At 38.0% G+C, this 14,993-nt stretch overlaps 1 protein-coding gene across 4 annotated transcripts in view; it reads right to left on the bottom strand.

The window, feature by feature from the left end:
* Positions 1-1,451: 1,451 nt before the first annotated feature.
* Positions 1,452-14,993, bottom strand: part of SMARCAD1 (SWI/SNF-related, matrix-associated actin-dependent regulator of chromatin, subfamily a, containing DEAD/H box 1) — a 40,741-nt gene continuing 27,199 nt past the window's right edge. For all 4 annotated transcript variants that reach the window (XM_053975601.1, XM_053975602.1, XM_053975604.1 and 1 more), the window contains 15 exons: positions 13,871-14,073; positions 12,569-12,659; positions 11,292-11,391; positions 9,765-9,824; positions 9,479-9,554; positions 8,912-9,047; positions 7,753-7,890; positions 7,346-7,441; positions 6,797-6,914; positions 6,421-6,542; positions 5,110-5,298; positions 4,138-4,256; positions 3,072-3,254; positions 2,291-2,400; positions 1,452-1,986 (listed from right to left, as the gene is read on the bottom strand). In XM_053975601.1, coding sequence (XP_053831576.1) covers positions 1,925-1,986; positions 2,291-2,400; positions 3,072-3,254; positions 4,138-4,256; positions 5,110-5,298; positions 6,421-6,542; positions 6,797-6,914; positions 7,346-7,441; positions 7,753-7,890; positions 8,912-9,047; positions 9,479-9,554; positions 9,765-9,824; positions 11,292-11,391; positions 12,569-12,659; positions 13,871-14,073 — 1,803 coding nt within the window. In that variant the 3' untranslated portion in view covers positions 1,452-1,924. The remainder of the gene's footprint in view (positions 1,987-2,290; positions 2,401-3,071; positions 3,255-4,137; positions 4,257-5,109; positions 5,299-6,420; positions 6,543-6,796; positions 6,915-7,345; positions 7,442-7,752; positions 7,891-8,911; positions 9,048-9,478; positions 9,555-9,764; positions 9,825-11,291; positions 11,392-12,568; positions 12,660-13,870; positions 14,074-14,993) is intronic.

Genomic DNA, 14,993 nt, shown 5'->3' with positions numbered 1-14,993 from the left:
AGGTATAGAACAAATGAAGGGTTTGCTCTTCCAGGACAGGAGAAAAGGCAGGTGGAAATTATGGCAATGTGGACGGCTGTGGATGAAAGTGGTTTACACAAACTCAAGGGGAGACAAGTGCTTGTGAGTGGTCTCCATTGTGTAGTGTAAGCAGATAAACCACAACAAACTTGGATAACACTCCATGCTGGAAATCGCCACTGTTGGGAAAGTATTTGCCTTCACATTTACTTTCTCCTCCCACCTCAAGTATTATTTCATTGAATCATGAGTGACACCAAACAACCCCTAAGAGAGACAACTCAGGTATTGTCAGAACAGAAAGAAACAACCTTTACTCATTCCCATCTTCACCTGCCTTGCAACTCCTTGCATGCTTTGCTCTGGCTCTTCTTATGTTTTTTCTTCTTTAGATCCCAAAACTCCTCTCTTCTTCAGCAACTGACTCCAGAGAGTAGCTTTGTGTTTTTTTCCCCTCTGTACATCTTTCCCAGTCAGAAAAACAGAACTATAGAATAGTTGAAGGGACCTCGGGAGGTCATCTGGTCCAAGCTCCTGCTCACACAGGGCCACCTACAGGCAGCTGCCCAGGACTGCATCCAGTTAGCTCTTGGTTATCTCCCAGGATGGAGGCCCTGCAATCTCTTGAGACTCCCAGCTAAAAAGAGTAGAAACAGTTACAAGGAAGAAAGGTGGAAACACACATGAGTTCCACAGCACCTAAAGACAGACACTGACCCCAGAGGTAACCACTGCTCCTCCAGTATATATTAACTGATCCCACACACATCCAGAACACCACACAACCCACCCTGAAGGGTAGGGATCTTGTTTCAACCCACATTTGAACTAAGCAGGTGAGAACATGCAGGTACAATGGAATAGGAGTTGGATCAGCATCATGCTCAACAGAAACACACAACCTGATCAGCTGTAGCATTAAACACCTGTGGTTCTCTGTTAAATCCCTCTATTTAGCTCAGCAGAACCAGTGGAATTAAAGAAGCACAGAAAACTGATTCTTACCCATATCCCTTCTCAAACCATACAGTACATCTTCACCTTATTTCAGTTGTGCATTTTGGAACAGACAGCGCAGCCACAGAACATTTCTAGGAAAAGCCAAGCAGTTTAGTCCACATTTGGAAAAAGCTTTGGAAACGCTTTAATTTCCCACGCATTCTGAATTTGCAGAAGTCATACACAGTTGACTAGAATTCCCACAGACTTGACCAAACCATTTGGCAGGACTTCTATTTTTACAATCAATATCATCACACCACTGTAATTAGAGTACAATGACATACTGGTAATTAACTACTGCTGGACAAAGCCAAGACAGTTCAATTGGAACATTCCAGCTGGTTTGAGAACTGTCTAATTGATTTCTAACATGCACATTATCATCCCCTCACCTGCCCCAAATCACCACAACCATGAAAACATTTTGTCAATGTATGGAATTTTATTGGAACAAGTTGATACAAAACCAGTACGGTACATCAAATGAACTAAAACAAACAGAAACACACTCAAGCATTGTCAAATAAGGCACATATAAAAAAATCTACACGCAGAATCCAGTGAAACAGACAGTTTATATATATATATATTTGGAGGTAGAAATAATTACAAAAATACTGACAAATCTTGAGCAGTAGCGGATTTGTTAAAACAATTACTACTTAGGTCCCCATTTTAAAAATTGATCTGTAAAACCTTTATTCAGCATCTGAGGTTGGCACATTTGGGCCATTTATGCTTTTAAGCATCAAAAGAATGCTATTGGTGTTAAAAATTTTCAATACCATGAGCAATACAATAAAGAAACTACAAAAAGTTATAAACGTTCATAAAACTCCTGGTCAACAGTAATGTAAGAGTCCTTGGGGTACTTTCTTGAATTTCACAACATATTTACATTTTAGAGACCCAATGAAGCTTTTAATAGTGTGGCTATATCTGCTGGAATGGTTCCTTCTTCTCCTGAGGAATAAAGAGAAGCATTAGTACAGCTTAAAATATTTTGAATAAACAGATAAAAGCCTATGTCCCCAAAACAGTAAAAAAATCCTCTGCTTGTAGGACTTGGTCACTGATTTCTGGGTCAGATTCAGAGGGCACCTCCTGTCAAATCAAAGAACAACCAGCAAAAACACATCTTTCTAGTTTAACATAAAAAAACCCAAACAACAAAAGGCTTGTCTGCATGAAGAACCTTGTTTTTTCAGAGTAACATATTGCAGCTCTAATTTACTTAAGTGGACATCATTATGTGCAAGACACCTACCTGATTCTGCTGCAGTCATATCTTGTTCTAACTTCAATTTCTGTTGGCTGATTTTGAGCATGGTTTCTTCAATAGTCCCCTTACTGATGAGCTTTATGACTTGTACTTCTCTGAAAACCACAAAAAAAAAAAATCCATTTTCCTAGTTTGGATTAGTGCAAAAGGGAAGGATGCTATACCTTGGCTCAGCTGGCTGGGGTTTAAAGCACGGATGGGGAAAATGAATGAGAGGGCAATACAAAGAGGTTCTAGATTTTTCTCTGCAATAACTGTGCTCTGTATTGTGAAAAAACATGTTTTCTCTTGTACTCCCAGCCACTGCAAATGTCTGAACAGTCACAAAAATCTCCATTAATATAAATAAGTCCAATTCCCCCTAATTTCATTTTACCATTGAGTACTGCTAAAATTACACATATTCTATGGTTTCGCCCTTTATGATAGGGTGGAACTTAAAAGCTTAGAAGTCTCCTGAAGAGAACAAACAGCTTGGCCAGACAGTTCCAAAGACTTCAGATCTACCTTGGAATAGTTCCCAGCACCAGAAATTTGAGAATTATGCACAGTTTGAGAGTTATAGTGAACTAGGAAAAAGAGGAAAGTGTAAATAAAGGTTTGTTCTGCCAGCAACATGGACTAAGACAATTACAGTTCCTAGCTCCCACACAACCCAGAGCTGCTCTACACAAGTCTCTGCTTAAAATTTTTAATCATAAATATTGTCCTTTTAGCCTCCTTTGCCTCCAAGAAAACCAAGCACTATAATTAAATAAAGCCTTACCGTGTCTGCCCCACTCTGTGGCACCGGTCTTCGGCCTGCTTATCGTTATAAGGGTTGCAGTCAATGTCATGAAGGATAACAATGTTGGCCGAGGTCAGATTAATGCCCAAGCCACCAGCTTTGGTGGACAGAAGGAATACAAATATACCCATATCTGTATTGAACTCATCTATCAGATGTATCCTGCAGAACAAAAGACACCATGCATCAGGCTTTGGAAAATACTCCACACTGGCTCCAGAGCTGAACACAGAAGTTGGGATGATCTTTTGGAAGAGAGGACAGCGGCACTGCACAGCAGCTCCATAGTACAGATGTTACACAGCAGGAAAAAGGGTAACAACAGTCCTCTGCAGTGACCAGAGAAACATACTGAGTGACAGATGGATAGCAAAGAGCAAAAAAAGGCTTAGAAAAAGATTTTTGATGATCACAGAACACAAAGAGTCAGTTGGAGGACAATGGAAGACTGAAACACATGAAACTAATGGGGAAGCAGGGGATGAATTTTGTTTCAAGACAATCTCCTGTACTAACTGCAAATGCAAGGGCAGAAACAGACATCAGCTCTACATGGGAATGAACACTCCAGCAAGAATGACAGTTTTTTGAAATGAAGGAAAAAGCATCCAAAAAAAATCTTCAAAAATTCTTGAGACAAAACCAGCTCAGCTCAAACAAGAAAAGTATTGCAACATTTTCAGCTGCAGGGACAGACAGAATGGTTTGTCCTAGAGAAACAAAGGAGTGTATCTGCCTCTTGCAAAAGAGATACACTCTACTTCCAAGGAATAGCTACAGGTGTTATGACATGCTGACACACAAATCAAACACAACAGGAACTGCTGTCAACACGTATTTTTCATTTCCAGGGCTAAGACTTAACTGTTAACCTCACCACCTAAACCTCATCTTTCAACTTCACCTTTACTAAGGTGATCTGAAATTCAGATCTATGGTCAATGTCCAGTGAGCACAGACTTCTATACATTGGAAAACAAAGGTCCAAAGTCACCTCCCCCTCTCCAACACATTCACTTTCTCATTTTTGGCAAGAGTCACATACCGCTCAGAAATTTGCGTTTTTCCATCCAGCCTAATGTATCTATGTTGCCAGTGTTTTAGGAAAACTTCCAAGATGTCCAGCATCATAGTGAACTGGCTGAACAAGACAACTCTGTCACCCTGCAAAGGATAAAGCAAAGCAAAAATTTTGAAACGTGTCTACTGTTTGCATCAATAATTCTTTATTGATGCAAATATGTGATTTTACTTCATAGAATCTCTGTTTTCCAAAATAAAAGACCAAGCTGAAAATCATCATTGACTTTCAGTGCAGACTCCATATCCAGTAGTTCTGCTGCATTAACTCACTGTCTGTTATTGCAGTGATATTTTAATTACTTTGTACTTAGGTGGCTCAAACAAATCACATATCAAATGCATAAATAACAGATCACTTCACCTATAAACATCAAAATGCTTTCATTCAAAACTTAAATTTAAATATTTAATGTAATACACAGAGTAGCCCTATTTTGTCTGAAATAGTCAGATCCACAGCACCCACCTGCACAAATTCAGGATATGGTACATGCTTATTTGCAAAACAAACCTGTCTCATTCTCAGGGCAGGACTTCAAGCAGGGACCTCCTCTTACCTTTCCACTGGCTTAACACACACACGATTATTCTAATGTAATACAATTATTCAATTACCAAGAGAAGGTCCAAGTCCACGAGGTGTGAAAATTATGCAAGACCCCATATATTAATAGAGTAGTTAACTTGGGATGAATACTCTGAAACTTGGAAAACTGGGAAAATTTATTTCAGCTGTCTCTAAAGTGATGTGCATACTCAGGGCTGCACATTAAAAGCTTTAAGTGTTGCTTTGTAATTCTGCACATGCACTAAATTACATTGTAAAACTCCACTGCAAAGCAACTGGGTTGCATACAGAGCTGGCAGATATTAATTTAACCAGTTATTTAAAGCCACTCTTTAGACAGGAAAAAGCTTCAGCCATCTGTAATACCTTCTCTTTAAGGTCGGAGAGAATGCGTTCCAGTGCTCTAAACTTCCCAGAATCCAGGATCTGCTCCATGTCTAACGTGAAGTCATTGATGTGAGAATATTGCTTACAAAGAACATGCAGCTCAAAATCTGTCATTACTGTCATATCTTCAAAGATAAGGTCAGGGTTAGCATCACAATGTGTGGGTTCCTATTAGCAAAAATGAAGGGAAATAATGCAATACACAATCTCACCAGAAAACTAAACAAAAAATCACCACCAAGTAACATCCATAATATCTGCAAGAAAAAAGTAACACACCTAGACATGGACAAATGCTAGAGGTAGGCTCATGCAAGCAATGAAAGATGAACTCTCAACTTCAGCTTTATAGGAGAGGATAATTACTTCACTGTTTAGCTCTTACAAGCACTTATACTTAAGAAGGATATGCTAAACCTTCATAACAATTACCTACTACCATTACTTACTACCTACCTACTGCCCATCAAGCCCTATGACCTTTTACCCCTTTATGAGACCTCTTCCCCCGAAGACATAATCCCTAAAAGGGAGGTCCAATCCTTGGATAGATGGTAGAAGACATGGAAAGCCCAGCCCAAGATGTAGGGTGGGTAGAGGGATGTCATGCCTGGAAGAAATAAAAAGAAGCCACATCTGGACAGTACAATGGTATAGGAGTAAAAAAGGGACAAAAATCCTTCATAAACCAATGGATCACTTCTTGCTTCCCTAACCTTGATTGGCTTCACTTTAAAACAAAGCTGAAGAATATTCAAAGCCAGCTCCAACTTTTTTAGAACACCTGCATCACACTGAGGTTTTTTTTTTATATTTTAGACATTAGCAACAATTTTCCCCAAGCTCCTCAGTCATTAACCCCATACAAATTTAAAAAAAAAATCCTTAAAAGATCAATACTTAGGCCTTCCCTATTTTAGTTCTGTACTACTCACTTCTTGCTACTCAGAAAGCTACTAAACTCAAGTGCCCAGCTAAGATTTTTTTCCATAAACACTCTAGCTTTAAATTCTGGGGTGGAGGGAAGAGGTGCTAAGTTTATGAAAAGGAGATGACTGCAGACCCACAACTGTTCTCTCCATTCTAATGATACAAAAATCAGTGTTAAATACCTACAGAGCTTCATTAGAGCAGTGGGTAGATGCAGAGAAATAAAAAGCAGCAACAATGAATTAAGTTTGGCAAAGACACATTTTTGACCAGAAGCCTGACAACAAAACACACAAAGAAACAAGTTTGAATTAGAAATCCTGAGAAATGAAGGATTGCTTCTGAATCTAATCCCCTTACCTTGAGCATGAGGGTGGACATCATCCTGAGCTTGTCATTTGTGTAATATTGACGATGCAAAAGAGGGTGATTGGCCATTTTTCTAAGTTGCATCATTGCATTTCCCATATTAGAGTTTTTCTCTGTAAGCAAAGAAGGCATCTTTGTACTACTATTGAAAAGAACCATCTGAAACACCTTTATCTCTCAGCAGAGCTTTGTTTGCAAGAACTCAGTTTGAAAATTCAGCTATTACCTGAACTTCAAAACAATTCATAGAAGGGATACAGACAGTTTATGAGCATTAAACATTTCTACAAAGCAAAGACTGTAGTCACATTCAACATATGTCTCAACATGACAAAATCCACCAAAAGGAAACAAGGTCCTTACATACCATTACTGTTAATGGTTTTCTTGAGCTTGTTTACAAGAGCCAAGTAGAGTTGTTCCTGTTTCTCAGACATGGCACACAGTTCAATGAGATCTTTTTTGGGAGGTAGTTGCTTAAGGACCTGACAAAACAAAATGATACCAGATAAAACCTGTACTGTTGTGAACCATCAGTAATTCTGCGCTGTCTTTTAGCTGTTACAATAATCTGGTAATTCTCCTCATCCCAGCTCCTTTCACTGCTTGCAACTTCACTAACTCAAGCAGCAATTCAACTCAGGTCTTGACATAGATTATACATAAACCTCCCCATCAAGTACCATGGTCTGCAGACTCCAGAACTGCATGAAATGATATTTATTATATGCAATACTTGGGATCTACTCCCCTGCTAATCAGCACTACCCCCTTCAGACCACTGACCACTGAAGTCTGCAAGTGCCCATTAACATTTTTTAAGATCAGTAACTTCATCTCATATTATAGTGTTGGTCTCAGAGATTATCAGGCTTTTTGATAACACAAACCCATCATTCTAAAGATAAAATGTTACCTCATCTTTTACTCTTCTCAAGATGAATGGCTTTATTATCTGCTTTGCATGTGCAATTCTCTCCTTCTCATATATGCTTTGTTCTTCAGCACTTTTCTAAGGAAAACATTGGAAGAATTCAATTGCAGTGTGAAACTTTCAGCTGTAACACCACCACCTTAACTTCTCTAACTTGATGAAAACCCCAGCCAAAACAGACATACTTGACCGGACCATTAATATTCCAAGATATCCTGTTACAGGATATTTTCATTTAGAAGGTTTACTCAATTGTTTAATTTTCTAGATTTTCATAATCACATTACCTTTTTCCATAAGACACCAATAAAACATAAGTTATGCAGCAATAGCAGTCCTCTAGCAAAAAGAAAAAAGTTATTTTCAAGAAGAGAATTCATGGTACTCACTGTTTTTGAAGAGAACATCCTTCGAATTTCACTTGTGCTACTACTGAACATATGGGGCATGACAAAATTCAAGAGGGACATCAATTCCAACAGATTATTTTGAACTGGAGTGCCCGTTAGCAGCAAACGATTCTTGGCCTGTTCGTCCAAAGTGGAAAGAGCAATGAGAAAGATCTGTCAAACAGGCTAAAAAATATTATTGGCAAAAAAAACACAGCTATGGAGAAGTGAGAAAATTATTTTGCTTTAAATTGTAACTACTTAAACTTATTATATATTTGGAACTCATGGAATAATTTCCTTGTTAAGTCAACAAAACTGTTTACAGATCTGTGGGGAACTGGGCATCAATTTAAGACAATTAAAAAAGCGTTCCTGGATCTATTAGGCTCCTGCTTGATTGTTCTGTTTGGGCTTGGTTTTAGTTGTCGTTGTTGGTGGTTTTTTTTGTTATTTGGGGTATTTTTTCTTCCACCTAATGATTGTGTTAATTGCTGCTCCCCTATCGAGTTCTCTAATGTCATACAGTACTTAAGCACAAGTTTTGAATTGCAAGTACAAGCAAGTTTTATCGCTTAAAGATCTGCTTTTTAAAAAGGCTATTGATGAAAATATGATCTTGAAAAGTTGCAGTAAGTGATCTTAAGTTTTTTTTTATTGTACAAATACTACAGTGCTAGATCAAAATATTCAAAGAGCTGTACTCAAATCTTTTTCAAAACTCTGCTTACTCAGGCTGTAAGCCACAAGAAAAGTATTTTCAAGCTGGCCCTTCTTACGTAGCCCTATCAGAGCAGGTCCTTAAGTACAACAAGGTTTTCGCACAAGTAATCAGAATACCATCTTTAAAATCTTTACTACTATGGGATGTAACTGGGAATTTGCTTAATACTGAAACTCAAGCACTACCATCATTGTAATGATGGTACAGGAAATTTACTACATTTCTTTGGGAGCTTATGTCCCAGAAAGAGATCACAGTGCAAGATCCACTCCTTAGATCATACCAACACTTAAATCCACTTGCATACTGTAGTTCCTCTCAAGTTACATGTGTTTGAATGTTACAGTTAATATTCCATTTTCCCCTGGCTTGTAACTAACCAACAGAAAACCCAGTAGCTGTCCCCTCTAACCCAGCAATAACTAATCTTCTTACATTAATTGTCATGAGGTGCTGGTAGCGGATAGAGCTCATGTTCTTGAGCATATGACCTTCATCAAAAATTGCATAGTTAAGCTTCAGCTTGCGGAACAGTCCTCGATCATCTGAGCTGCTCATTGCAGAGTTGTACCTGTCAGAAACAAATATCACTTGCATGAAGTATCTATGAAAACAAATGTACTGTTATCACAATCAAATTAAATTCTCTAATATTGTTAAGAGTTATGGAGAAAGTACATGAGGGGCAGTAGAACAGCCTGGAAGTAACCAACCACAACACGGTTTATTACTGGCAAATGATTTCAGTTGATGAGCCGATGCTCTCAATAACACTTCCTTAAAATCTGCTGAAGTCCACTACAATGTAATATTATCTGTAATACACATGCTGACAGACACATATATAAAACACCTATGACACAGTATCTCTTACATAATCATAAAACCCTAGTTAACCATTATCCAAAACCCAACTCTTAAAATTGTCTGGTTTCTTGTACCACTAGAGGTCAGCAGGACCTCACTAAAGCTCCCCGTTTGTAGTGTTTTAACTGCACTTACGTAGTCACAATCACATTGAAATCAACGACTTTATTGTGAATGTCCAACCTGAGATGTTTCCTATCTTCTTGGGATCCTAAAGAAAGACAAAACATAAAATGACTACAATTACATATATTTATATACATGTAACAATTAAAGACACTGCAGAGAAATCACTTATCAATAAATCTGTGTACTTCCACAACTGTCTTAAAACAACACTGCTATGAGCAATTCATCTTTTCTTACACTGGCCATGCAAGCAACTGCATTACTGGATTAATTTCTTAACTACATTCCTCACCATAGTAAAAGAGGACATTCAGTTCAGGACACCACAGATGAACTTCTCTTATCCAGTTATCTGTAAGACAACATTAAAACAAAACCCAAGTCATTTATACTTTATTAAGTCTTGCTGTTTCACACCTCAGCATCAATCCAAACATCTGATCTTAATGCAAATCCCTTTAAATTCTCCTGACGGTTAAGAGACATTCTGTCTTAAAATTGGAAAACTGATGAGTAAGAAACTGAATCAACCCCAACTGGGCTTTAGTAACTCAACTAGTTTGCTCCTTCAACTCCTGCAGGAACAGGCCCTGCACCATCTGTAACCACTGTGTGAAATAAATACAATGTGTAACTTTGCAGCTTGGTTTCTTCCCTAGACAGTTAAATCCCCAGAAAGCAAATCACTTAATCTGTCAGTACTTGCCTGCAGAAGTATATCACCAGGAGAGACAGTGCCTCTGGGAGCAGGCAGAGGCCTGACATCCCAGCTGTGCAGCTCCAGGTGTGCAGCAGCACAGCGGCCACAGGCAACACTGCTGTGCCCGAGGGAAAGATGCTTGACAGCCAACACAAGTGCTGACTCCAAAACACAGCAGAAGGGGGATGCTGCTAAATGCCACTTGGGAAGGGGAGGGACTCTGGTCAGGGGTGAGAAGACACCTCTGGAAATGTGTCAGGAAAACTGCTAGCAGACTGCACTGCCCAGGCATTGCCAACCTGCATCTACAATTTGGACTCTAAGACTTCACAAAAGCACCTTTGTTCACATACTTACGTACACCTCAAGTTTTAAGTAATATATGAATTATTAAGAGTTGTTTTAAAAAGTGGGTTCCAGTAGAGTTTGAAAGCACACTAAAAATGAAAAGTTCAAACTTAAGCTGTACAACTGGAAACTTTTCTGATGTGTCAAGAGAAATTTTTGAAGCCCAAATAAGTATTTTATATTAAAAGCAGCATTTATTTTCTCAATTCAACTTTTTACTCCCCCTGTCATTCAACAAATCCAAATTTTACTCCATCAAGAACCATTTTCTGCTCAACCTCATCTGCTTTGCTAACATTTCATTCCACTATACTCTTTCCAGTTTCAACTGAGGCCATAAAACAATCAGAACACACAAGTAAAAGACAGCGTCATCATTTTAGGATTTTCATTGCTTTGACAGATGCTGTGCAGTAAAGACGAAAAAAGACAATGAATGTTTAAAATGTCATGAAACCTAACCCTCAACACAGCCTGAAGATTAGTAAGTTCAGCCAATATTCAATAAGTAAAAAGACTACTTTGCTACACAAGTTCAGATTGTAACAAGCAGCTTCATTTTTTTTTTGAAGCAGAGAGATCACCTAAAAAAGTTCCATGCTAAGTCTAATTAATTCAGAACAAGCATGCCTGCAGTATGGTCTGCATTCCAATTCAAATGAATTTGCGGAAATCAAAGTTTCTTTCATTAAATTATCTTTGCTTTACAATATGTCCATGATTGTTTTTTTTTTTTCCCTAACAAAAATATTTTTGAAGGTTGTAACTTACCTAATGTTGAAGCTGGTACAACTATCAAATGGGGACCTTTATTGCCCTCTTGGTAAAGATAAGCCAGAAATGCAATAGCTTGAATTGTTTTCCCTAAGCCCTAAGAGAAAAAAAATTTATTTAAACAAAATTTACAATCTGCATGACATAAAATTGTTTTGAACTCATAAGATAATTACAGTATAATGACAGCCCAGTAAAGATTGGAAATCTGATTAGAAAATTTGTTCTGATTAACCGATTTTACAGAAGACAATTCCTTCTTAAGTACAACCTCAGTCAAACTTCTTTATCATTTCAGCTCAATATTTGAACAAAGATTAATCTTTTCAATTAATTCTTTCATTTTAGTTCAAGTTCATCCCTCAAATAATCTCCAAAAATTTACCTTCCTGAGCCAATAGTGTAGAAAAATAATTACTTGGAAACTAAATGTTTATTTCCATTTGAGCTACTTGTACAACTGGCTATTCCAGCTACTTCTGAAGTGGAATTTAATATGGGAATCAGATTAAAGATAAGCCTATATTTCCACTAAAACTCACTTTTCCTGTTTTCTGCATAATGAATTTAAAAATTTAGTGTATCTACCACAAAACACCCATATTCTTACTAACATGAAGCATACAGAAGTTGAGAAACACTGTCTAAATCACAGCAAGGCAAAGCGGTGCTTTCATTCATAGTTCATTAGAAGATGAACAGCAGCCAGGATTAAAAACAACAGACCACGAATTCAGCAGCTGCATCAATAAGTTTTTTCCGTTGTACAACTACGGGTGGTGTCAACATTTAACAACACCTCAAACCCATAAGCTTGTCTCTCTTAGCTCAAAGTTGATGGGGAGTGTCAGGACAAGAGATGGTGGAAATGCTGCTTCTGGAGAAGCAGAGGTTTCTACCACCCACTTGTGTTATCTGCCTGTTTTGAAGCTGATGAAGTAATGGAGAAAACAGGGGCTCACTACACTAAATGCTGGATAAGCATAATGAATTATGTTTTGGGCAAGGAGTTGTTAAACTCAATGGTTTGAAAATAACCTGTTGTGATAGAAACCGGTTCCATTGCATCAGAAGACACCATGTGACTTCTAAGTGTCCATGAATCTTAGGCCACCTTTAACTTCCAAATGGAAAGGAGCTCAGCAGCTTCTAAGATCTTGGAGAACTGTCTGCAATTTAGGATTACTTATCTCATTGAGGTTTCTAGGCAATGATTTAACAAGGTCTTTTTTGCAAAATTTTAACAATTCTTAAATAAGCAGTTTCACACTTACCATTTCATCAGCCAAGATGCCATTCAATCTGTGCTTATACAGCAGTGCTAACCAGTTCAAACCAATCTTCTGATATGGCTTCAGTTTCAAACTGGTAAAAACAATCAAACTTATTACCACCTTTTATTTGTTTCTCCATGAAACACAACTTTACATGTACTGTAATCACCAACTGGCAGGTTTAACACTGCCTTTATTTTAATGCACTCCAGACCTCTTCATGTAGTGAAAAACACAAGTTTCTTAATAAGTCACCTGAACACAAACTGAGTTACCTATCTGCATTTTCACAAACCTAAAATGATCAAACTGAGCGACACAAAAAACACTTCTCTTCTACAATCAGTGATACACAACCAGATAAAAGCAGTTGCAGAACTACTCATTTCTAAAATACACAATGAATTAAGTGGTATTTTGCAGCCACATCCCTAATTTTGCTCTGTTGTACAATTACTGTTTGTGTCAGCACCAAAGAAAAACCCAAACATATAACCCACCAAAACACACTCAACAGCAAGTCACCCAGATCAGCACTTTTTCCAAAGAAGAAGCAACACTGACATCCTCCTCCTAAGACTTCCTGCTTCCTCCCAGGTTTTATTTTCACACAGCTGAGAATCTTCTGCTTCTAACAGCATCCAACTGGAATTCTAGCTGCTGCTTTGGCCATTCCCACTACACCCCTACATTTCCTAACTCTGAGAGTAATACCCTCCACCATATCCATTTCTGTTCCTCCTAATATCCATTTGGAGATCTTTGCCAATTTACCTCTCTGAAAGAAATCCACCCCCACAACACATCCCAGCTGCCACTCTGACTGGATACAGAGTTTCAGATTACTTGGTACACCTGAACTTCCTGACTAATGTCTTTCATCCAGCTGATAAACCTGCCCAGTTTGCTCAGATTTGTTCTAACTTAGCATTTTTGCAATCGAATCCTATTTGAAATCTGTCCCCCATTACAGATGCAGTTTTGCTTGGGTTTTTATTTTAAATAAGTTGACAAATCATGATTCTATTGCTTAAGGTTGGTTGTTACATTCACCAGAAACTGGAGGAAATAAAACACTGTTAGAATTTTTTACACTCTTATCCTGCCCACCAGCTTTCCTGATAGAATTTAAAAAATCTGTTACATTCTCTCAAGTGTTACACATCACTATCTAGCTCACCGAGAGCTACTAAGTATCAAAAATCTACAACTCTACTTTCAGAGACTACAGTTCTGAAAATCCCAGTCTTCAAGTACACCTTATTGTCAAACACCCTTCTAAAGTATAAAAATGAGAGATACCTGCGATTCAGAATGGACGGCTGCTCTATGTTCCATCCATATCCTCCATCTCCAGTAATCCTGGTTACCTGTTTTGTCAGTTTATTGGAAATGTCTTCACATTTATTCATGAGCTTTAGAACCACATCCCTCTCCTTCAGCAGTATCTTGCAGTTCCACACTATATCTTCTGACAAACCAGAAGTCTTCGTCATTTTAGTAAACTGCAAAATAATAACAAAAAGTCTATGAACACTGGTAATAGCAATTGCAGTAAAAATCCACAGCTGCTGCAGGCAGTAGGAGTAGTAGGAGACAGCAACAGCATCCCAGTCTTCTCTCAAAATTCCAAAGACTCCTTTCACTTGGCCCACTGCAAACTGTGTGAATCCACACTGAAGGTCATCATTGCAGCTCCTCACATTTTGAAACTTGAAATCTTAAGTCATAAAAATTCTCTGAAGAGTTTCTAACAAACTACAAGCACTTTAAACTCAAAATCCTTAACAGGAGGCAACATACAGTGCAAAGGCCAGCTTTGAAGGCCAGGCACACTAATAGAACAAAACTCCATAAGGAAGGAAAAAAAGGCATTGATTCTCATTAAGATGCCCTTTTAAACAAACCCTGTTAAATACTAAAGGTAGAAGATGTAAGCATAATGTAGGTATCAAGGCAAACAAATGAACCTATAATGAAGATTACTACATTTTGTTATGGGTCTGTCTGGGGCTCAGCATTACTTGGTTCCAAGACCTAACTCTACCACAATAGCAGTCAAAGTAGACTGAGGCATTGTGCCAGTACAAAGAAGCCTTACTTCCACAACTGGCTTCTTCAAGTCCACACTATACACACAGTGTATTTCCTTCCTCTAAATTTCGATCTTCATCACAGTATGAATATTTTACATGTCAGAGACAAGCAGCCTCAAGTTGTATCAAAACAGGCCCTTCAGGCCCATAGATTTCTCCTAAATTCCATATAGAGCCATCTGCAGAAAGTGTAAAACCTACCAGTAAATATATTTCTGCAGTAACTGGAGTCATACTTGCAGTTATATTTTCTTGAGTAGCTATGCATATTTCACTGTAAAGAACAGGCTTTTTTTGTTTATTAATGGATTTAAAGAATTGAAGAATAC

The sequence above is a fragment of the Vidua macroura genome, chromosome 4, assembly GCF_024509145.1.
Source record: "Vidua macroura isolate BioBank_ID:100142 chromosome 4, ASM2450914v1, whole genome shotgun sequence".
NCBI lineage: Eukaryota > Metazoa > Chordata > Aves > Passeriformes > Viduidae > Vidua > Vidua macroura.
The sequence above is the reverse complement of the archived record's forward strand: the minus strand, read 5'-3'. Positions and strand labels throughout refer to the sequence as shown.